The 25,814-nt window shown below is 39.2% G+C and overlaps 1 protein-coding gene across 1 annotated transcript in view; it reads left to right on the forward strand.

The window, feature by feature from the left end:
- The window catches only part of gabrg1 (gamma-aminobutyric acid type A receptor subunit gamma1), a 115,207-nt gene that overhangs the window by 25,141 nt on the left and 64,252 nt on the right, over positions 1–25,814 (forward strand). The window contains exons 2-4 of the mRNA XM_088910195.1: positions 19,828–19,988; positions 20,327–20,394; positions 21,042–21,262. Coding sequence (XP_088766321.1) covers positions 19,828–19,988; positions 20,327–20,394; positions 21,042–21,262 — 450 coding nt within the window. The remainder of the gene's footprint in view (positions 1–19,827; positions 19,989–20,326; positions 20,395–21,041; positions 21,263–25,814) is intronic.

Consider the following 25,814-nt stretch of genomic DNA (forward strand, 5'->3'; position numbering starts at 1 on the left):
TTTGGACTGCTTTCAATCACGTAGTTGTAAAAGTCAGTTTGCAAGTTTAGATGGAGAGATTAAGAAAGCCAGTGATTAACTGGTGAGAAAGAACTAGGTTCTGGTTTTTATGAGGCGACATCACAAGTTGGTGATTAGCTGAGATACAGTAACTTTTGGTTCTGATATCCACCCAACAGATCCCCAATAAGTGGATCTTCTTTTGGACGAAGGATAGTGACCTTTGACCTGTGGTTTTGGGAAGAAACCAGCCTGGAATCTCAATGGAGCCCTTCTGTCCTACAGTATACAGTGGTGTGAAAAAGTGTTTGCCCCCTTCCTGATTTCTTATTTTTTTGCATGTTTGTCACAATGAAATGTTTCAGATCATCAAACAAATTGAAATATTAGACAAAGATAACACAAGTAAACACAAAATGCAGTTTTTAAATGAAGGTTTTTATTATTAAGGGGAAAAAAAATCCAAACCTACATGGCCCTGTGTGAAAAAGTGATTGCCCCCTAAACCTGGGCCACCCTAAGCAGCAACAACTGCAATCAAGCGTTTGCGATAACTGGCAATGAGTCTTTTAGAGCGCTGTGGCGGAATTATGACCCACTCATCTTTGCAGAATTGTTGTAATTCAGCCACATTGGAGGGTTTTCGAGCCTTAACCGCTTTTTTAAGGTCATGCCACAACATCTCAATTGGATTCAGGTCAGCACTTTGACTAGGCCACTCCAAAGTCTTCATTTTGTTTTTCTTAAGCCATTCAGAGGTGGACTTGCTGGTGTGTTTTGGTCCTGCTGCAGAACCCAAGTGCGCTTCAGCTTGAGGTCACGAACAGATGGCCGGACATTCTCCTTCAGGAGTTTTTGGTAGAAAGCAGAATTCATGGTTCCATTTACCACAGCAAGTCTTCCAGGTCCTGAAGCAGCAAAACAGCCCCAGACCATCACACTACCACCACCATATTTTACTGTTGGTATGATGTTCCTTTTCTGAAATGCTGTGTTACTTTTATGCCAGATGTAATGGGACACACACCTTCCAAAAAGTTCAACTTTTGTCTCGTCAGTCCACAGAGTATTTTCCCAAAAGTCTTGGGGATCATCAAGATGTTTTCTGGCAAAACGGAGACGAGCCTTTATGTTCTTTTTGCTCAGCAGTGGTTTTCGTCTTGGAACTCTGCCATGCAGGCCATTTTTGCCCAGTCTCTTTCTTATGGTGGAGTCATGAACACTGACCTTAACTGAGGCAAGTGAAGCCTGCAGTTCTTTGGATGTTGTTGTGGGGTTTTTTGTGACCTCTTGGATGAGTCGTCGCTGCGCTCTTGGGGTAATTTTGGTCGGCCGGCCACTCCTGGGAAGGTTCATCACTGTTCCATGTTTTCGCCATTTGTGGATAATGGCTCTCACTGTGGTTCGCTGGAGTCCCAAAGCTTTAGAAATGGCTTTATAACCTTTTCCAGACTGATAAATCTCAATTACTCTGTTTCTCATTTGTTCCTGAATTTCTTTGGATCGCAGCATGATGTCTAGCTTTTGAGGATCTTTTGGTCTACTTCACTTTGTCAGGCAGGTCCTATTTAAGTGATTTCTTGATTGAGAACAGGTGTGGCTGTAATCAGGCCTGGGTGTGGCTAGAGAAATTGAACTCAGCTTTCCAAAGATGTGATAACCACAGTTGATTTATGTTTTAACAGGGGGGGGAATCACTTTTTCACACAGGGCCATGTAGGTTTGGATTTTTTTTTTCCCTTAATAATAAAAACCTTCATTTAAAAACTGCATTTTGTGTTTACTTGTGTTATCTTTGTCTAATATTTCAATTTGTTTGATGATCTGAAACATTTCAGTGTGACAAACATGCAAAAAAATAAAATCAGGAACGGGGCAAACACTTTTTCACACCACTGTACATCATTAATTATACAGCATCGATACAACTTTATGTTGTCTCTTCTCAGGGGGGCCTCTTTAGACACATTCTTCTGGATTTAGAGAGAGGCACCAGCTGCTTTGTCAAAGCACATAAAGATTATTAGAAATCTTCAACAACACTTAATTCTAGGTGAAATAATAGGCCTTGTTGTTTAAATAATGAAATGAAATATACAGTACATTTCAATTTAACTCTCATTCCTTACAAAATGTTATATTTACACAAATATTAGTTTGATTGGCTGAGCTACTTTCCAACACCCAGCCAATTGCTGTCTAAGATGAACATGAATAACAGTTTGCTATAAATAATATTTATTATTAATAAAGGGTTTTTCTTTAATCAAAGACTGAATCCAGTATTCTTACAAGATTCATAATTACAACCTACAGTATTGTGAATTCTGCTTTTTACTGTATATGGTCTTATGCAGGAATGTTGCTTAAATATGGTACCTGAGAACAGTAATTTAATGTGCCACAGTAACTGTAATGCAGTTAAGTAAAACTCTGACAGAGCCGCTTGTGAGAGCAAGGTGACTTTCTGCTCAATTACATGAGAGCTACAGTACAGTTGGATAGATTTTAAGTTCTTTAAGCAACACCATCCGTTTGTCAAATTCACCTGCTTTGCACAGTACACAGTACACAACTTGCCCCAGGGACTTAATAATAGTATAATCAAAACAATCCCCCCCTAAACATGTGAATCCCTTGAAGTCAGATCCACAGATATACTGAAACAGAAGCATACACGGCAATGAATACTGTGTATACTGTGTAAATATACTGTATATACAGTATGATACTGTATGGTTTCAAAGCCACTATAGTACAGTATGTGTGAAGTATTTTTCTTAATCCAAATTTAAAGTTAAATTTCTTGTTGCTGAAATTTCTATTAAGACAAAATATAGATGTTCTTAATGCAAATGTAAACCTGAAAGAGGCACACTGCATTTGCAACAAGCTATAATAATTTCATAACATCTTGCTATGTAAAAATTTATAGCCAAAAGGATAGCTCTAAAGGTTACATTTCAAGCTGAAAAGACAAGACTCAACGTTTTTTCTCTGTAACTCTTCAGATTACAGTTTGTCCATGGTCATTCATTATTAATTTTATTAATAATGTATTCCATATTGCATTTAAATTGGAACGTTTTTACAAATATAAAAAGAGGTGGTACACAACATGTCTCCTGTATAGCTCTTCAGAATAATTCCCACAAGGCCACACAACATTGTCACAACATACAGATGCACCCATTCAAAATGCGCGGTACAAACCCGTACCGCACGCAGCTACCCACAAGCCACTGTATTGTACCACAGTACGTGATTGGCTGGCCAAAATGACCGACAGGGGTACTCGTGGTGCATTGGTCATTAGTGAAAAGATGTAATCATTTAATCTCTTTACTGTGCATGTTTTAATCCGCTTAGTATTGAATATTTATGTGGAATTTTACAACTACAGGGAAATTTTAGTAGCTGAGCATAAAAAGAAGAGGAGCATAACGCATCTGATGATCATAAACTATATTAATTTAGGAACATAAACATATTATGTAAAATGTATATGGCTGGTATTGGTAGTTTAAAGAAAAAATACACACCAGTATTCCAGTTTCTTCCTAAACATTTTAAGCATCAAAGTCTTACATGTGGTTATTTCAGAAACATTTTTACGTGTTCCTTCTGATCCTTTTTAAGTTTATACTGTATACTTTGTGAAAGGTCATAATGTTTAAACCATTTCTGCGAATACGCTTGTTATCAGAGTAAACAAAAGCATAATTTTAGAATTTGATTAATAGGGAATATACTGTAATGTGGAGTCGCGTATCTAAAGAAATGAATAACCATATAATTATATTCATGTACTGATATACACACTCACACCGGAGCCAATTTCGCCAGAAACAACCTCCCAGTAAGTCCTTGGACTGTGCAGTACTGTACAGTACAATATATGGTTTAAAGATTTAAAGTTAAAGTTAATTTGTTGGCTGATTACTGGCTGCTGAAATTTGGATTAAGGCAAAATATTGATTTTCTCAATTCAGATGTAAACCTGAAAGAGGCACACCGCATTCACAAAACTTATGTGAACTATTTTTATATATTCGGCTATGGAAGAAACAAACCAAAAGTAGTACTCTGATCGGCTTTGAACCTCCTGGGTGCAGCGCATTACATTACAGTCCATTGCCCATTCCCACTATAAGGACAATAAAGTTTTTTTTTATAATTGAATGTGATATTTTAACTGCTTAGTTACACGATTCCATATTAATATTACTTTCAAGTGGTATTAAATCAGTACAATTTTTTTTTACAATAACAGCAAGTGGTGTTCTTACTACGTATTCTTAGAAAAGGATAAAACATTATAACTATGCAGTTCAGTATAAAAACTTTATAATGTTAGAACAAGCACATTAGAACTATTACCCACTGTAAGTCACCAAGTTAAAGACTTTGGTGCATAAAGTATTTGTTTTAGAAGTTGGAATACTGTTGTGTACTTTTTTTATGTTTAGCTACCACTGCTATCTACTGTGTGTAGATTAGGTATGTATTACATTATACTACTTTTTTTTATTTTCAGCTACCAAAATTTACCTTTAAACTTTCTCTATGTGGATGTAAACCTGAAAGAGGCACATCACATTCACAAGCTACAGTATAATAATAAACTCTTTTTATATATCCAACTGAGCAATCTTGCTTTATAAAATATACCTATTTTTTAATTAGTTAAATATTTAACATGCTGTAATGGTTTAAAATTAATAAATGTCTAAACAGTATACAACTTAAATTCTATATCTGGAAAAAGATTGTCCCTCTGCTTTGACCAGGATTTGAAAGCAGGCGTTTTCTGGCGACAGCCCAAATGCTCCACACACGATGTTAAACTTTCACTGCTTCACCTGGTGGTTTTACAAAACAGTGCAACTCCACAACTGAGTATTTTAAAAAAGCTGCGGTCTCCCACAGAACATGAACTGAAAAGTACCCCTCGCTCATTCTGAATGACTGGATCTGTAAAAATCCACCAATCCATCTGTTTTTTAACTGTTTTATCCAGGACAGGTAGGGCTAAGACCTACAATATTATGTTAAATGTTTTACGTTTTTGAGAGACTTCAGATCTTTGACTGATGAGTAAAAAATTTAACAATGCATGCTGTGGTGAAAAAAGCTATTGAGCACAGAACATCTTTCCTTCTGTCAAACTAATTCCATATATAGTTTTTTTCTTATCTGAGTAAAACCAGAAAATACAGAAAGACATTCTCAAGTTTAAGGAGAGATTTACCTAATGAGTTTGTGTTATTCTGCTTTATATGGTCAGCTTTATGCTTAATGTGGTAGCATACATACAAATAGTAATTCTCGCATTATGAATTCGCTTACACCTAGGATCTGCTTTATTCAAAATAAAGTTTCTAAAAATGGAACCAGGTACAAGATGTTGTTTATATAAATGGTGTGAGTCTTTAAAATGCCTTTGGTTTGAAGGTTCTGTGTTATTTGTTTGCAAAATTATTGAGATCTGAAGCATCTCAAAAATAGGCGTTTTATTAAGAAAGTGAGGTTGTGAAAAAAGTGACAAATGACCATGAAATAAACACAAGCTGTTTGAAATTGTTATTATTAATAAATTAATATTGTTAATAATGATAATATATGTACATTTAACATTGGACACATTTTAATATATACTGTATATAAAAATAATAAAATGTCAATATAATGTACATGGTATTTACTATTTTATTGTTTGTTAAAAGAAAAACTTGTGCCCCGACAAAGAATCAAACACCGACTTCCGAGTTGATAGATATGCACCAAATCCACTGTAGCAAAGTGCTGCTCAGAAATGGACAGGTCAGTATATTTCCAAAGTAACCATGAGTGAATAAGTGAAAGAAATTAATGCAGATGTTTAAGAAAGTGGATTATGATAGTAATATGAGCTATACAAATATATTATATTTAGATCCCTAAATTAATCTTATTAATTTCTTTAGTTAGACAATTCCAAGCAATTGTCTCAAGTAACATCTAATGCACCACAAGTGCCACCTATCAATCATCTTTGGCTGGTGAATTACATATCGCTGCACACAGCATGACTTTTACCATATTTAGAAGAAATACCGTGTGTTCTGAGTGGCTACATCTGTAAGAAACAGTGCATATCGTATGAGAATATACACAGACAATAGAGACTATAGCAGATTCAACTGCCATCCTAACTACAGCTGGCCTGCTACACACAAGGAACACTATTGAACACACCTCCCACTGCACTTCCTACCCAGCGGCGCATGGGAATGTGCAGCTTCTACACCTGACGCTAATCAGCGCTGGGATTTAAGATCCCCACGCGCTCGCAGACGGCATTCACAGTAGAACCGAATGTGTTCCCCTCACCGGCGACACAAACTAATTTCTCAGATTAGAGAAAGATTTCTCTCCTGTACCAGAGAACCAATACCTCTGCAGACGACTACACACCAGCACACTGCACGGAAGACAACACGTGCTCTGCCGGTGCTCAGGTAGCCTTCTAACTCTACCGAAACTATCACACTTGGCGCCCAACGTGGGGCTGCCTGCTTTTGTAGTCGTCATGGCTGATCACCTGACCCTGATGGAAGAGGCACTCCGAGCCCTCACTGCTTCTGTAACGGTACAGCGGGAAACCAACGAGTTACAGCGACAAGCCCAGGGCACCCTCCAGACTCAGATCTCCACCATCCAGGAGTCAGCTTCTGCTCAGACCAGATATTTACAGGATCAAGTAACTGCTTTACAGGATCTGTGCCGACAGATGAGAGAGAGAATTCAGATTTCACCGACCTCAGCCACACCCGCATCACCGGCACTGGCTCAGGTCCAGCCCAGTCATGTCCTGCAGAAGATGATGCTTGAAGACGATGTGGAGGCTTACTTGAGAGCCTTCGAGCAGACTGCGGAGCGCCTGCAATGGGACCGCAACCTATGGGCCAGCATCGTGGCTCCCCTTCTTTGTGGCGAGGCCCAGAAGGTATATTACAATCTGGACAGCGCGTCTGCCTCGGACTATACTGACTATATGGGTCTCCGCCTGCTCTCAGATGTACGACTTGATATATCTGGCCAAAAAATGGCTCGAGCCAGACACCCTGTCTCTGGGTCAAATAGTCGAGCGGGTTGTCCTAGACGTGTACCTGCAGCAGTTGCCTCCCGAGTTGCGACGTTCAGTGGCCCAGCATGACCCACAGACAGTGGATGATTTCATGGCCACCCTGGAGAAACATCTGGCCGCAGCCGACCTTGCAGGGCGGGATGAGGACACTACCAGCGTAGGTACACAGCAGGAGGGGAAGACATCAGAAACCTACTGGGGGGTCCGCCCCAAATTCAAGGTGCACTCAACCCCCGTGGACTGGGCCACCAGGAACCTCGCAGGGGTGATCTCGCTGTACCCGATGTGCCACAGAGGTTCATGAGTCCAATCAGTGTCTTGCTGAAGATACAAAAATGGACTTCAACATCATCCACTCCTCCCGTAACTGGAATAAGGGGACGGTGCATACGAATCCTCCGGTAGAACCCATCCTATTAAATGGACAGCCCCTCCTAGCCCTTGTCGATTCCCGGAGCACTCTCTGTTTGGTCACCCCTGATGTAGTCCAACCACACCAGGTCGAAAAACATCATGAGATCTCTGTCGGCTGCATTCATGGGGAGCAACGAGAACACCTGGTAGCCCGTCTATGGCTTCATTTTAGAGGGTGCACAGTAGTGGTCACAGCTGCCGTGGTACAGGGGCTGCCACACCCCCTGATTCTCGGAAGGAATTTTCCTCTGTTCAGTGAGCTGTACTCTGGAAACAGCTCTAAATCGAACTGCGACTTGGCAAAGAAACCGAAACCCCAACAAAACTCCAAGCCAGAGGTAGACATTTGTACCCTGGGGAAGTGCAAAAGGAAAGGGGGCATTACCCAAATTAATACTAATGCATCTGCCTCGCTGTCTTCGCCCCCCAGATCTAAGCAAGCCGGGCCATCTACGGACCCCCTTGACAACTGGGAGATGGGCATCCTCACTGCAGACTTCACCCAAGACCAAGCGGAGGACCCTACCCTGGCCCATGCCCGAGCCCATGCGATTGAATGGAAAGGATAACCGTTTGAGGCTCGTCAGGGACGCTCGAATTCTTTTATTATAAAAAATGACCTGATATACCAATGTAATGGTCCCAATCAGGAGCATCTTCTGGTTCCTTCGAAAAACCGCCGGTTTGTCTTCCACCTGGCGCACATACATCTGGAGCACACCTGGGAGTAGACAAAACCCGGGAGCGAGTCCTGAAAAGGTTCTTCTGGCCAGGAGTATATGCTGACATCAGGTGCTTTTGTACATCTTGCCCTGACTGTCAGCCAACCGCCCCGAAACCGCAGTTCCGAGCACCATTACAGCTCCTGCCTGTCATTGACGAGCCCTTCGTTTGCATCACCATGGATATAGTAGGTCCCCTTCCTAAATCAGCCTGGGGACACGAATATATCCTCGTGATTGTGGATTACACTTCGAGGTATCCGGAAGCAATACCTCTACATAGGGCTATCAGCACCAGCATCGCTAACTTCAGTACAGCATCCACAAACAGATGGGCTGGTGGAGAGATTTAATTTACAGAGAGAGAGAGAAAGAGAGATTTATCACACTATGACATTAAAATACAAATCAAAAAGATAATGGCAATGATATAAAATAATATCTGGAATGTTTTGTTGAAGTCCGCTCCCCTCAACTGTTTGGGAGACAGATGCTGTAGGTACAGATCTGGCCATTCAAAATGCTCGGAGTACACTGTGTTAAAATGCGGTAGGCGTGGCGCATCATACTGCATTATACTGCATGCGAGTTGTATACTTTTTAGACTTTTAATAATTTTAAACTGTGTATTACAGCATGTTCATCATTAAACATTAAAAAGTCGGTATATTTTATAAAAGCAAGACTGCTCAGTTGGACAAAAGTACACAACCTTCCACCTTCATCATAAATATTTTAATTATGCAGAAATATTTAATGCATTGAAGATATTACTGATAATATTAATAATAAATGACCTTGGACAGGCTGTAAGCTCAAAGTATTACCATGGTCCACTTTCTTTTTAACCGTCTGCATCAGTTTAATTGTTGTGACACGAAAATACTTTCTCCTTTCATTGACAAAAAGTAACACCACAGCATTTAGTTGATCCAATCATGTATTCGTTTCCAATCATACAAAGTAAGTTTTGAGAATCTCTGATTCACCATGCCTATAATGGTGTCCCAGAGATTGCTCATAAACGATATTAATATAGGAACATAAACATATTATGTAAACTGTATATGGCTGGTATTGGTAGTTTAAATAAAAAATACACACCAGTATTCTACTTTCTTCCTAAACATTTTAAGCATCAAAGTCTTTCATTCAGTTACATACTGTGGTTATTTTAGAAACGTTTTTACATGCTCCTTCTGACTATATTAAGTTTGTATACTTCATAAAAAGTTATAATGTTTAAACCTTTTTTGCAAATATTTACGCTTATCGCAGTAAAAAATGCATACTTCTTAGAATTTGATTAATAGGGAATATAATATGGAGTGCACTTTCTTTGGAAATGTCTGCATCAGTTTAACTCATTCCCACGTGATTACGTTTGTGGCGTAATGGGTTAGGCGTGTGCCTTGCATGCTGTCAGTTTATATTATATAATATTATAATATCATGGACATATTATGATATTTTTTATATTTCTAAATATCACAACATGTTCGGAGCTAAATGATTTATTAATAACAATGAATAATTTCAAACTGCTACTGTACTGCCACTACAGTATAGCTTATGGAAAATACATTTGTCCAGAACGTCCCCTTGCTCTTACAAGCGGCTCTGTTAAGCAGAGTAAACACACCACACCCTTTGAATGAGTTTTAATCAACTTTGTCTGTCAGTGAAAAAATTACTCTTTTCCTTCCCCCCTGGTGCGAGGTGACAATGGAGAAAACTGTTTTTTTATTTTACTAGGAGTGTGAACATTGAGTGAGCACTGGGGAGTTCAGTGAGACTAATACAGTGAGATTACTGAAGTGGATAGTTTTAGTAAATATGTTGACAAATATCTGAATTTCTGCAAGATAAAATTGTATCTAGCTGTGAATCAGCTACGAGACCTTGTCCCCGTGAAATTGTGGAAAAGAGGTTTAGTGGGCAGCATTACTCACAGTGTAGTTACCAGAGAGTGTTTTTAATACACTGTACAATATAACAGTATGAAGCAAGTATGTTTTTTTATTGTTTGTATCCGCTATTCTTGCAAGTACATTTTGTATTCAGTTTGCTTCCGTGTTTTAGCTGGTGGGCAAACGTTCAATGTGAAAATTCTTCCACAAGGAGTGTACCTTTAAAGCAGAAAAGACCGCACCAAACTTTTTCGGCTCTGTATGTTGCTCAAGCCATTTCTCTTTGATACTTTCTTTAGTCACAGAGGTGGAAAAACACCTCCCCTGTTCCCCTTCCCTCTTAATGCCTCACCTGTTCCCATTTTTAACCAGTGTCCGAATCACAGCGAGTGAGAGAGATTAGGGAGAGACATATGTAGACATGGGTAAATAGTGTAGATCAAGAAATTCTGCTAATGAAAAACACAAATGTGATCCAATGCCCAAGAGGTTCTCAACTTTATTAATCTGAATCTGTGCAAGTTAAATAAGAGGAGTCAGGAATTAAATGTAAAGTTCATATTATGCACAATCTAAAATAATTTTAAAACAGTTGATAAAAAAATTGCATATTGAGAATTATGAAACAGAATAAAAAAATGTGGTATTATCAATCAATCAAGGTGTATTTATCAATGCACGAACAGTACAGCATACAGCTGTTGTCAGCAATGAAATGCGTTGTCCGCAAGCTCGTTTAGAGGGATAGAAGAGTAGAAGGACAGGAATTTATAGGGATTTTGTTAACGAAAAAAAAATGGATACAATAAATTACAAAATTGCAATTTACAATACAATTTACAGATTGTGCGAAAGTAACAGTAGGATAGGAGGTATTTAGCACTCTTCGTATGTGTCCTGAGAGTGCAAGTGACAGGAGGGTGCCGGTGCCAGTTCAAGGAGGTAATTGCAGGCATCTGCTGTAGTTGGCTGTTTAGCAGTCTTACTGCCTGGTTGAAGAAGCTGTTACGAAACCTATTGGTCTTGGACTGTATACTTCGGTATCGTTTTCCGGATGGTAGTAGAGAGAGCAAGTTGTGGTTAGGGTGACTGGGGTCCCTCAGGATAGACCTGGCCTTCTTGAGACATCTAACAGAGAAGATATCCTCGATGTTCGGTAGCACGCAGGCGGCAATGTTTTTTGCTAGTTTCACCACCCTCTGGAGTACCTTTCGCTCTCGGGCGGAACAGTTACCATACCAGGAAGTGATGCAGCCGGTTAGGATGCTTTCATTGGTGCACCTGTGAAAAATTGTTAGGATGTTTGATGGCATGCCGAACTTCTTTAATCTGCAGAGAAAGCATAGGCGCTGCCCTGCTGTCTTGGCTACGAGGTTGGTGTGGTGGGTCCAGGTTAGATCGTCTATGATGTTGACACCTAGGAATTTGAAACTGTTGACTCTGCACTGCGGACCCGCTGAGTCAGCTTGTACTTCGCCATTTACCCACGGTTTTTGATTTGGGTATGTGCAAACAGTAATCGTGGGGACAACATCTTCTATGCATTTGCCAAGTTGCATAGTCCGCGTACAGATTAAGCTTCTCAAAAAATCCACTGGTCAGTGGTGGCAAAGCAGTGACTTAGAATAGAGTCCGATTCCTCTGACCAGCACTGGGTGGTCCTTGTCGCAGGCTTCTCCTGCTTGAGTTTCTGCCTATAGGCAGTAGATAGAAGGATAGAGGTGTGATCAGATTTGTTAAGTGGAGGTTTGGGGAGGGCTTTGTGGCCATCCCGGAAGGGAGTGTAAACATTTTCCAACGTGTTTGTTCCGCATGTCAGGCAATTTATATTCTGATATAGGTTTGCCACAATTTTCTTCAGGTTCGTGCCATTGAAGTCCCCCACTGTGATGAATGTGCCCTCAGGATATGAGTTTTTGTGTCTGCTAAGGTGTTCGTGTAGTTCGGCGGAATATACACCACTGTGAGGACCACCAATGCAAATTCCCTCTGTAAATAGAACGGGCGACATTTTATCGTCAGATGTTCAAGGTATGGAGAGCATGATGATGAAATACTCTCCACAGCTATACACCAGGAGTTATTAACCATGATGCACACCCCTCCGCCCCTGATCTTCCCTGAGTCCATTGTCCTGTTCTAACGGTGGACAGAAAAACCTCTCGGGAGGATAGCGGTGTCCGGAATAGATACAGATGCAGCCATTCAAAACGCATGGGGTATGCCACGGTACAACGCGGTGGGCGTGTCGCATCAAAATGTGGTATGACGCGGTGTAACGCGTCATTTGACGTCAACCTGGAAATTACCATATGTGAAGCCAGTAAAGCTTAACCTCTCATGTACAGCATTTGAGCTTTTAAATTTAAACTGTGTATTACAGCATGTTAATCATCAGTCATTAAAAAGTTGGTATATTTTATGAAAGCAAGATTGCTCAGTTGGGCAAAAGTACACAACCTACCTTTATCATAAATATTTTAATTATGTAGAAATATTTTATGCATCAAAGCCTTTACCAAAGATATTACAATAGTATTAATAATGAATGACCTTGGACAAGCTGTAAACTCAAAGTATTACGCTGGTCCACATTCTTTGTAACCGTCATTTTAAACTAAAATACTTTATTTTTTCATTGACAAAAAGTAACACCACAGCATTTCGTTGATCTAACTAACGAGGACAGGACATTAGTTAGCCAATATGATAAAGGAATAAATGACTTTTTTTGTTTATTTCTTTAGCACATTTATTTGAAAATTTCCATCGATTGTACAAGCACTTGGAAAATGTCTAATCCCTAGTTCGTCAGACATTTTCTTTGACTATAACAGACATACTGTAAAAACTCCCTTGATTTTAACAGAGCGTTTCATAATTTCTAACAACGAAAATGATTTAAACTGCGACACTTATCATTCAACCAGAGCTCAAAATATCACAAGGATCCTCAAGAGCACAACAAAGACAACAGAAAAAGATATGTGTATCAGATACAAGAGAATCCAAGCTTTTTTATCAACGCATTGTTATCTACGCTAAGAAGTAGTCTTTAAAATTTATCACACAGTAAAAAGTCAAATTTATACCAGAGATTATGGCACCCCTTCAGAAGGGTGTCAGCCAGTCAGATTCCAGGACCGGAATTATCCGTTTTATAATCGAGAATATAATATGTAATCACGCATTTAAAGAAATTAATAATGATATTAATTTAAGGATCTAAATATCTAAATCTATGTATCTATATAGCTGGTAGTATAACTTTATTTCACTTTCTTTGTAAACACGTTTTGTTAACACCCAAATCGCAGGTGGATTCTGTTTTTGTTATAGTCTGTAGCTCAAATCCTGCTTAACTAAAAATTAGACACAAGAAGAGTATTATTGGACACTGTTGTGAGGCTCTGGCAGAATTTCTCTGTAACCTGAAGAGTTATAGAGGAGACATGTTGTGTATCGCTTCTTTTTACACTTGTAAAAAAAAAACATTCCAATGTTAATGCGACACGGAAGATAATGTGGTGTATTGGTCGTTAGTGAAAAGATTTAATCATTTAATCTCTTTACTGTGCACATTTTAATCTGCTTAGTATTGAATATTTATATGGATTTTACCACTAAAGGGAAATTTTAGTAGCTAAGCATAAAAGGCAGAGGAGCATAACGAAGGTTATAAAGGTCATAATATTATAATATTAATTTAGGAACATAAACATATTATGTAAACTTTGTGTTGCTGGTATTGGTATTTTAAAGAAAAAATACACACCAATATTCCAATCTTCCCTAAACATTTTAAGCATCAAAGTCTTACATGTGGTTATTTTGAAACGTTTTTACGTTTCTTCTGACCATATGACTCTATGTGTGTTGCTGTTTCAGTATGTGTCACATGACTTACCTTGGTGGTGTGACGGCTTAAGCGACTGATTTACAGTATAAGCTTGAGGTCGGGTGTTCAAATCCAGCAATCGCCATGAGTTTTCTTTTAACAAAGACACTTCTTTGAAAAACTAAAATAGCAAATATTATGGACACTACAGTATATTGACATTTTTTATATTTCAAAATAACACATGTTCGTACAGTACACTGCAGTACCGTAGGTTGAACTGTAGGGCGCAAATCCACCTGAGCCCAAAAGCCCAACATTAATGTGCATTCGCCTGGCGCTGCGCAGTTTTCATCACTTTCTGCGGGAGTGCTGGCTGTGACTAATTAACTGGTTTCACAGGTATTCCACAGGTATTTTCCAGCGAAAGACACCTCCCCCCTCCAAAACCCCTTTTTTACTTACAGTAGTACTTAAGTACAGTACAGTAAGTAAGTACAGTAGTACTTCTCGCGTTAAAAAAGTTAGGTGTTAGCATAAACTATTAGTAATCAATAATATTAATTTAGCACTGTAATAAATTGTGCTAATAATAAATTATATTCTACTCTGAGAATGTAGGGGGGAGGAAAAATGCCCGTGGTCTTTTCACTGATAAACTTGTGTCAAGCTGTCAACAAAACATTCAATTGAGTGTCCATAATATTGCTATTTTGCTATTGCTAATTGCTATTTCTACTACTGTATCTGAGTCTCTGTATCTACATTGTTTGTTAACAAACCGGTTTCGCAGGTATTTTCAACCCCCAGCCACTGTTGTTTCATCAGTTGTTATCCTGTAAAACGCTTTGAGAACCCACCTTTAAAGTTTATTATTATAATTAATATTGATAATATTCTTCCTCCTAGAACTTGTAAATTGTTGTTGTTATTGTTGTTGTTATCCTGTAAAGCGCTTTGAGAAGCTCTATTCTATTCTGCCCTCCAGCGGTGAGGTCACTGCTTGGCAGCCTCCGGCTGGCCGTGCACTGCTTGGAGAATTGCCCCGCCGAGCGACCGCGACACCTGACCTCACCGCTGGAGGGCACCTGCCACCCCTGGCACAGCACCCCGTCCCTCACCTCCGAGGCCTCCCACAGTGTGCAGAGTGCCTTCATGGACTTAGGATGAGGGGCGAGCTTATCTCACCGTTGCGCTTGGCCCCTGCATTCCCCCCAGCGGCCGCCCCGTCAACCGCCCAGCCGGGCATCCCGGGAGTCACCTCTGGCACACTTGCCCTGACACCCGCGGCTCCGACAGGCCCCGGCGATGCCTGCCGCTGCCGCCTCCGCTTCCCGCTCCGGTCAGCCCGTGCGCCCCGGACACCTCCCGCCCCGCCCGCCGCGAGACTGATTCGTTCCCCCTGCCACACCAACTCTCACCGGCCCAAGTCAAGGCAACCACCCACCTGCTGCAACCGGTCCAACCACAGGATACAGTCCTCGCAGAGTGGGGCGAGGTAGAAGGGGTGTTTCACCCTCGCAGCCCCAAACTGCACGGTGAGCGCCCGCTTGCGAGGACCTCTGCGTACTGCCCCGTCACCATCCTCAGGTGCAGGCTGGTGGTTTCCCATCCTGGGGGTCTGGCAGGACACCAGGCCGCAGCAGGGTGATGGTCGAACCAGTGTCAACGAGGGCCTGGCAGGGTCTGCCCTCGATGAAGCAGGGAAGAAATAAGCCCCGGCTGTGGCCAACCCTTCCCACGGCAGCAGACGGGGTGAAGCGCTCCTTCTGGCTTTCCGAAGTGGGGGTAGCGTCGCTCAAGGGCGGCCTTCCCCCCTTTAGGCCACCCTGCTCCCATTTCCTGACGGCCTCCGGAGTCCCCGGGGCTCCAGCGCCCAGCACTCCCGGCTGATGTGCCCCCTCTCCCAACAGCGGTGGCAGATGACCCGCCATCGTCGCTCCCCCGGTTCGCCGCGCTGGCCGTCTCCTCCTCCCCATCTGATTCCCCATGGACCGGCGTGGCCAGCATCACGTGGCGCTGCAGCTTAGTCGGCGCCAGGGCCTGGAGGAACGCCTGGAGCGCTATCTGGCGGGCTAAGTAGGCCACGACTGCGGCGACCGGACCCAGTGGCTCTCCTGCTAGGCGGCGGCGTTGCGCCAACCTTGCCTGCAGCAGTCCCAGCACCTCCCCTCTCCCGCCGAAACGCCTCCGGAGGGCCGACGCCAATGCCGCGTAGTTGTACCGCTGGTCCCTGGGTAAATCCAGCAGTGCTTGGTAGGTCTTCCCCTCCAGGACCGCGGCGAGGTGGCCCACCATCTCCACCTGAGACCAGACGTTTGCCCAGGCCACCATCTGGAACTGGGCCTCAAACATTTGCCGTGGGACCTCCTCATTATAACGGCTCGGCTTCACCGGTGCAGGCTGGTGCAGGCGTGGCGGGCTGGACCCTGCTGGTCTGGTGTCTCCTTCCCGCCACACGGCCTGAGGTGACCCATAAAAGGGTCCCCCCTTCCACTGAGTAGGTCGCCGTTGGGTAGCCCTGATAAGGGCTGTGGCCACTGGCGGTGCTGAGGGGTCATCCAGGCCCCTGGCGACTGCTGCTCGCCCCCAAAAGGCGCTTTAGGGGGTCACTCGGCTGCTGGGGGAACCGGTGCTTCTCTGAGTCCGACATCATCGGCCATTCAGTGTCCATCCTCCCTCTCTGACACCAATGTAATGAATTTGGGTTCGTTGAGGACGAACACAGAGACTCAAACTTGTGGAGTTAAAAACTGCGCTTCATTTCTTCTTCGTCACCACCCGCCAGCAGCACTCCCGCACCCAGACGAGAAAGAGACACAAGAAAAGCCCGCCAAGAGAGCGGGCCCGAAAGAGAGAGAGAGAAACACCAAGGGGTGCGGAACCAGGGAACTATTTACGTGGAAAATGGGCGATCTCCCCAGACTGTACGCCCGTTTCACTGTTACCTGGATACCTCTTGTCCTCTTGGGGGAAATATCCTCTAGGGGGATATTCTAACAACAAGTGATTATAAGACGATCTGTGCAATGAAATACAATATGCTGGACAGTATGCTTCTCAAAGCGCTTTACAGGATAACAACTGATGAAACAGTGGCCGGGGGTTGAAAATACCTGTGAATCCGGTTTGTTTACAAACAGTGTAGACACAGAGACTCAGATAGTAGCAATAGCAATTAGCAATAGCAAAATAGCAATATTATGGACACTCAATTGACTTTTTAAAAAGAAAAAAACTTTTTTCTGACAGCTGGTTTTTGTTGACAGGTGGTACAGCACCCCACCGCGCCCGTGCACCAGCATTATATTTTCATGTACGGGTAGAATGTGTTCATTTTGTTCCAATGAGAGACGGGTTCCTTTCGCCGAAGTCGGGAGATATTTGAAGCTTGCCACACCGGACTGTTACACCAACGCATTAGCAAGTTAAAGCAATTCCATTGAGGAGCCGGGCACGATAATTGTTTCGTTCCTTGATTTTCTGATCTGCAAGGCCATTTGGCTGCAGCGAATGTGAATTCTGTCTGGCATTGTCAGATTGTGAAAAAATAGAAGTATTTTAATCAAGATGGGGGTAAGGGAGTCTTCTTTATGACACTCTCCCTTATAAAATTAAAGTGAAACAAAACAAAAACTAAAAATAAGATACAATCTACAGACATTCACAACATAGACATATCTTAAAACATTTACATATATTGTTAAATTATTACTTTAAATATATACATTAAGTTACTGAAACAGCCAGTTAATAAAATTGTTGCAGTTTTGTTTTTGTTTGGAGGTCTGTCAAAGTGCAATGAAATACAATATTGTTGTTATTGTTGTTTTTATCCTGTAAAGCACTTTGAGAATTTACCTTTAAAGGCGCTATATAAGATAAAGCTTATTATTATTACTATTATTAATTTGCTGGAGAGGTGAACATTATTATGCAGAAGACAAAGATAACGATTTATGTTGCATTGTCAGCTTGTGAATCAATAAAGACATTTAATTAAGCACGGGTTTGCGATTTAAATGGAAATGGGGGTGACTTCTTGCTTCCTGTTAAAAGCAAGGAAGTTTTTATGTCTGTTATAGTAAAAGAAAATGCCTGACGAACTAGGGATTGGACAGTTTCCAAGTGCTTGTACAATCGATGGAAATTTTCAAATAAATGTGCTAAAGAAATAAACAAAAAAAGTCATTTATTTCTTTATCATATTGGCTAGCTAATGTCCCCTCTTTGCTAGTTACTTGTGGCTGTGTTTCTGCATTGCGTAGCAACGAGGGACTATATTCTCAGGCGGAGGAACGAAAACAGCTTAATTTTCGTGTTAAATAATTTTTTTTAAATTAAAATTCATTCTATCCAGCAATCGCATATTTGGGGACCGTTTCATAAAACTTTGATGCTTAAAATGTTTAGGGAGAAATGGAATACTGGTGTGTATTTTTTCTTTAAACTACCAAGACCAGCCATATACAGTACAGTTTACATATAGTAATATGTTTATGTTCCTAAATTAATATCGTTTATGACCTTCAGATGCGTTATGCTCCTCTTCTTTTTATGCTCAGCTACTAAAATTTCCCTTTAGTTGTAAAATTCCATATAAATATTCAATACTAAGTGGATTAAAACGTGCACAGTAAAGACATTAAATGATTAAATCTTTCCACGACCGACCAATGCACCACGAGTGCCCCTGTCGGTCATTTTGGCCTGCCAATCATGTACCGCGGTATGACGCGTTATGACACACTATGACGTAGGGAAATGCCTGCGGTACGTGTTTGTACCGCGAACTTTGAATGGCTGCATTTGTAAGTCAAGCCAGGTTTTGATACAAGCTAGCACATTGCAGTTTATAATGTCCCTTTAGAAAGCAAGCCTATCTCTCAGCTCGATGGGTAATCCATAATTATTTTTGGTGCAAGCCTGATCATGTGCAGGTGCAATACTAATCATTATTCCACTTATGGAGTAAAAGTATTTAATGACTAAAGCTATGTGGAAAGATTTCTGTTTCAAATAATAAGACATTTTGGAAACAGTTATTTTATTTGATGATTTGCTGTCTCTTTGATATCCTTTCAGATGAGCTTCATGTTTCACGATAAACTCATCATTCATCTTCACATGGTAGTGTGCAAAATATATTGAAAAGATGTTTCGGTTATCAGTTAATATTTTATTTGGCTTATCTTGAAAATTCAGTAAGATGTTTGATAAATTTTCAATCTTTAATTAAATTGGTAGAGAGACTTAAATCACAACAACAAAAAAAGCCAGAGTAATATATATATATATTATGTTTGTAGTAAAACCTTAGGCAGAATATTTCTCAGATTATTGGAAGGACTTTTCATTGGAACAGGTAAAGGTTTATTCCATGCTGAAAGGAAAAGAAAAGAGAGACAAACTTTTGGTTGTGGTGCCTTCTTTAGGTGTGAAGTACTACTTTTCATTGTCATTTGTTCCTTTGGTTGGTAAGATTATATACAGGAAGTGGCCAATTTGAGTTAAACATATGTACATTTTTTTGTCATAAAACTCAAAATTTCTTAATATTGGGCTTAACCTGTGAAAACTTTATTTCAGGTCCTCAGTAGCTAATGAATTAAAGATTAAATTAAATTGAAGATTAAAGAAACTACATAATGGTTTATACAATACATTATTAAGTAATGCAAATTGTACAAATACTGGGCTAAGTCAGTGGCATGGTGGAAATTTACTACCAAAATCTTAACAATTAAGAAAAATGTTTGCAAATTAGAGAGTCAATGTTTTTCACAAAATAAATCTTTTTTTTAATATCTGAAGTGCTGCATTTGGACCAAACAAAATGGAGGAAGAAGATTATGAAGATGTACCTATAAATAAGACATGGGTTTTATCACCAAAGGTCTACGAAAGTGATGTCACCTTGATCCTGAATAAGTTGCTACAGGGATATGACAACAAACTCAGACCAGATATTGGAGGCAAGTCTATTTATCTACATGTATAGTGTTTTGAGATGTCAACTGCAGTACACATAGACAGTAAAACATAAGAAAGTTTATGTTTTTTTTTTCTCCAGTCTTTGACAAGAGCATTTTTTTGTAAATATAGTCTTTTTGATAGGAGAGAACATGAATCAAATAATCATATGAATGAAAAATTATATGTGTACAATGTGCTATTTAATTTCTAGATTATTTTTATCATTAGAGATTACATTTTTGTTATTTTAAATAACTTTTCCCTATTTACAGTTGGGGAAAGTAGTATTAAAATACCTTGTCAAAACTATTCTTAGCAAACTGGAAATATTTTACAGTGAGGCCAACAGTAATTGAGACTGCCGTATATGTAAACAGCATTGGACCAGTAGACCCCATCAATATGGTAAGTGCATTTTAATTGTCTTTTGTTAATGTCAGTAACGAGATTGTGGTAAGTAGTAGTTCATTGTTTAAGCATCTTTGAAGAAGATGCTGTGAAAATTGTGAAAATAGGTGCACAGGTGATCAGGCTGTCTTTGTGATTATGCGTTCGTTGTAACGGGCGTTGACAGGACAATGGAAGAGTGGCCAGTTACCATGGTAATATTAGCGCGTCACTCTGAGCTGAAGCAGACATAATAGATTAAGCAAAAAAAAAGGAATAGTCTTTGACTGTTAACATCTTTTATAATGTGTAGCATCTGCTGCATGGAACTTGATGTGCAGGACCTGTGCAGGATTGTGAGTATAGACAGACAAGTAGTAAAATTAGACTAAGCCATCAAGATATTAGATGTTCTTGTATTTCATATATAGGTTAACATTTATATTATAGTTTTACTACTTGAAAGGATTGCAGTTACTAAACCTCTTGCTGATTTCAGAAAAGCAGGTTTTTATTATAATAATAAATGTACCTCTTGGTCACAACTGATTATTTTACACGTCTAGAATATGTACAGTACAAACCTTGTTTTGAAAAGTAAACTGTGATGCAAAAACACAGGTTTTTCTTCAAAAGGTAATGTACATGTTCTGATCTTATTTTAGGAGTATACCATTGATATATTCTTTGCTCAGACCTGGTATGATAGCAGACTGAAGTTCAATAGCTCTATGAAGCTACTCATGCTTAATAGCAATATGGTGGGCAAGATCTGGATTCCAGACACCTTTTTCAGAAACTCAAGGAAATCTGATGCCCATTGGATCACAACACCAAACCGCCTTCTGAGGCTGTGGAATAATGGAAGGGTCATGTATACATTAAGGTAGGTTTATCTTGTGTTTTGGTGTTGGTGTTAATTTGCCTTTCATCATTAATGTGTACATTTGTGTTCTGGCTGTTGTGATCCCTTTTACAAAAAGTCCACTGTAATGTACACAACTATATATGTAAACTAATTATTTTTGTACATTTGTAACTTTAAACACTGTCCTTTATTTGTATGTTTAACATAACTTTGCAATTCACTTAAGTTTCTATGCATATTGTTTAATTTATAAATTAAAAAATGTATAATGTTAACATCTGTGATTTTATAGATGTTTTTAGCCTATAAGAAAAAAAGTGATGGTGTCACAGAATTTGTGGAACAAGCTTCATATTCATCATGAATATAGGCAATGATGTCTGTAAGAAAATATTTGCTTTTTTCAATAGTGTAAAAATGTTTGTATTTATAAAAAGTGTATGAAGCATATAAAACATGCTACAGAATATAATGTTTACCTTTCTCCTCTTGCTAATTTACCTAAATAATTTTTGCAGGAACATCCAGCAGAAGTGTTGCCTTATATTTTCTTTAACATGATTGTTGATGGTTGTTTCTATATACTGTATATGTCCTATAACACAATAATCAAACCTGCAAATTTGTAAGTATAGGTTTTTCGATACAATATTGTGTAAGGATTCTGCACATTGTGAATATTTAATGAGAAACACAAAAACTATGCTATGTTACCTACTTGCATTGGCACTACTTCTTGTTGAAATGCATACTTGACTATAGTGTATCAATGCTGACCATTTTACTGATATCATGTGTGTCATCATGATAAGGTGTGATGGAACATATAATTTTGCTTAGAGCATTTAATGTTTGATACTTTGTTTAACTGATGGCGTTGACTGCTCATTTTACAAATAGTAAGCAAAGTTCTTAGAAAAAAAGGAATGCAGAGATCTTTAAACTCTAGTCATCTCAAGGTAGATAAGAACTGAACTTCTATTTTTGATTCCAAAGTTGTAATTTTTAATCTGTATTTATAAGCTGATTTTTGAATATCTGTTCTGTAAAATCTCCTTAAGGAAACAGGGAATGCTCTCTGCAAACAGTAGGAAGAAGGGTTTGATCACAGAAAATGATAAGTAGCACTGTCCAGGAGATCTGTCTTTTCCTATTTACTGAAGTTTAAGATGAAGACCATGAATTTTAATTGTTTAGCCAGTTGAGGATCCTTGAACTTTTTGCTTTCCTCCAGCATGTGAGCCAGCCAGTACTTCTGATGGAGACAAAAGTGACAACACTTTTATTGAGATCAGCCCTTTTCATGAAGTTCAATCTTAATCTTATGGTATTACTGAATTCTTTATATTAAGATGGTTTCTACATGTTATCACAGATAATTTAATTGTATTTTTTTAAAAACATTTTATTCATTCTGGTTGTTTTAACTACTAAAGCCTACATGTATTTTTGTCTGTTTCTTACATTTATAGCTGAATATACAACATAAAAATCACTTTTTTACTATATTTGAATTTGATAAAATTATTTCACAATTTGCATGTATAACATGTATGCATACAGATGCAGCCATTCAAAATGCACAGTACAAACCCCTACCGCACGCAACTACCCACAAGCCACCGCAGTGCACCGCGGTAAGTGATTGGCTGGCCAAAATCACCGACAGGGGCACTCATGGTGCATTGGTCGGTAGTGAAAAGATTTAATCATTTAATCACTTTACTGTGCAAATTTTAATCCGCTTAGTATTGAATATTTATATGAAATTTTACTACTAAAGGGAAATTTTAGTAGCTGAGCATAAAAAGAAGAGGAGCATAACAGATCTGAAGGTCATAAACAATATTAATTTAGGAACATAAACATATTACTGTATGTTAACTGTACTGTGTATGGCTGGTCTTGGTAGTTTAAAGAAAAAATACACACCAGTCTTCCATTTCTCCCTAAACATTTTAAGCATGAAAGTTTTATGAAACGGTACCTAAATATGCGATTGCTGTATAGAATAAATTTTAATTTTAAAAAAATTATTTAACACGAAAATTAAGCTGTTTACATCTTCCGCCTGAGAATATAGTCACTTGTTGCTACCCAACGCAGAAATACAGCCACTAACTAGCAAAGAGAGGACATTAGCTAGCCAATATGATAAAGAAATAAATTATTTTTTTATTTCTTTTGCACATTTATTTGAACATTTCCATCGATTGTACAAGCACTTGAAACTGTCCAATCCCTAGTTCATCAGGCATTTTCTTTTACGCTGCGCGCATGCTCCCAGTCTGGCACCGGTGTGTGTCTTCTAGGATATAATGCCAGCGATTTTTTGTTAAATTTGGGTTTCCAATAACGCCGCAGCAAACTCTTGTTTTTATGTCCACTATTACAGACAATCTCCCTTGCTTTTAACCGAGCGTTTCATAATTTCCTAAAATGAAAATGATTTAATTTATTTCCCTCATGGGATCAATAAATTATCTATCATCTATCTATCTAAACTATGGGACAGAATTCTGGGGTCTCCCTATACCAGAGATTACGGTAGGGCTTCAGAATGGTGATTGGCTGACACCATCTGACACCCCTCTGATTGGGGAAAAAAGACGTGCTGATCTGCTCTACACACCAGGAAGACAACAACATATGTTGTTTCTATTCGAAACGCGTATTTTAAAAGTTTAATTAAGAAGTAAAAACCTTAAAGCGTACACAGATTTCTAAGCTGAATAGGAGGAAGAAAAATCACCCATGTTTCACACATAAAAAGTGGTTATTAACTATCGAAACCTGTTTTATTTATTTTATTTTTATTTAGATTAAGAGTTCCCGTCACCCCCATTTCCATTTAAATCACAAACCCGTGTCTAATTAAATGTCTTTTAACGTAAATCGTTATCTTTGTCTTCTGCATAATAATGTTCACCACTCTGTCCAGCAAATTCATAATAAACTTTATTTTATATAGCGTTTTAAACGAATAAGTAGATTGCTCATAAATCTTATCACTTATTCAACATAAACACAGCGTAATTGCTCTCCGAAAATGCTCTTTTTCTTGTTCGTTTTGGAGACCTTGATTGAAACTGATTTGAGATATCAGAACGGATTTATTTTCTGTATATTATTGTGTGTGCATTTCCTACATTGCTTTGTCTGTCGAGATTTTAACTTTATATTTAGGCTCAGATTTCAACTATAGATCGTACACTAATTACTAGCAGTAAATACTGATGTTTTGCTCCCTCTTACCACAAAAATATTTAAAATAATGTATTATAGCTGGGATGAACTTGTTTTTCTCTCTACCTACTGCGACTCGGAGACGGAATGGTTAAAGATGGCGACAACTCAGGCACCCAGAGATGGGGGGGGCATCTTTCCGCCAAATAGGAGTAGTTTTTAATTCAGTTTGAATTATAACTGTACGTACTGTCTTCGTATTTGGCCAGGGCTTTAAAGAGAGGGCGCGCCAAAATTTTTCGGTGCCGTCGTCTGCGCTTTAAAGGTACCCCTGTCGCAGAAGAATTTGACTTTGGAACGTTTACCCAGCATAATTATTGTATTTTATTGCACTTTGACAGATTGTCTTTAAATCAATTGTTGTCAGAATATCCCCACCTCCAAACAAGAACAACATTTCAACAATTTTATTAACTGGCTGTTTCAGTAACTTAAAGTATATATTTAAAGTAATGATTTAACAATATATGTAAATGTTTTAAGATATGTTTATTTTGTGAATGTCTGTAGATTGTATCTTATTTTTAGTTTTTGTTTTGTTTCACATTAATTTTATTAGGGAGAGTATCATAGAGATGACTCCCTTACCCCCCATCTTGATTAAAATACTTTTATTTTTTCACAATCTGGCAATGCCAGACAGAATTCACATTCGCTGCAGCCAAATGGCCTTGCAGATCAGAAAATCAAGGAACGAAACAATTATCGTGCCCGGCTCCTCAATGGAATTGCTTTAACTTGCTAATGCGTTGGTGTAACAGTCCGGGTGTGGCAAGCTTCTAATGTCTCCCAACTGCGGCGAAAGGAACCCGTCTTTCATTGGAAGACAATGAACATATTCTACCTGTACGTGAGAATATAATGCTGGCGTGCTGGCACAGTGGGGTGCTGCACCAGCTGTCAAAAAAAAGTTTTTTTTAAATAAAAGTCAATTGAGTGTTCATAATATTTATATTTTGCTACTGTATTGCTAATTGCTATTGCTACTGAGTCTCTGTGTCTACAGTACATTGTTTGTAAACAAACCGGTTTCACAGATTTTTTCAACCCCCAGCCACTGTTGTTTCATCAGTTGTTATCATGTAAAGTCCTTTGAGAAGCCATCTTTAAAGGCTCATATAAAATAAAGTTTATTATTATTATTAATATTGATGATATTCTTCCTCCCAGGACTTGTAAAATTGTTGTTGTTATTATTGTTATCCTGTAAAGCATTTTGAGAAGCATACTGTCCAGCATATTGTATTTCATTGCACTTTGACAGATCGTCTTATAATCACTTATTGTTAGAATATCCCACAAGACGATATTCCCCCAAGAGGAT

This window comes from Atractosteus spatula, chromosome 1, assembly GCF_055471065.1.
Source record: "Atractosteus spatula isolate fAtrSpa1 chromosome 1, fAtrSpa1.hap1, whole genome shotgun sequence".
NCBI classification, from domain to species: domain Eukaryota; kingdom Metazoa; phylum Chordata; class Actinopteri; order Semionotiformes; family Lepisosteidae; genus Atractosteus; species Atractosteus spatula.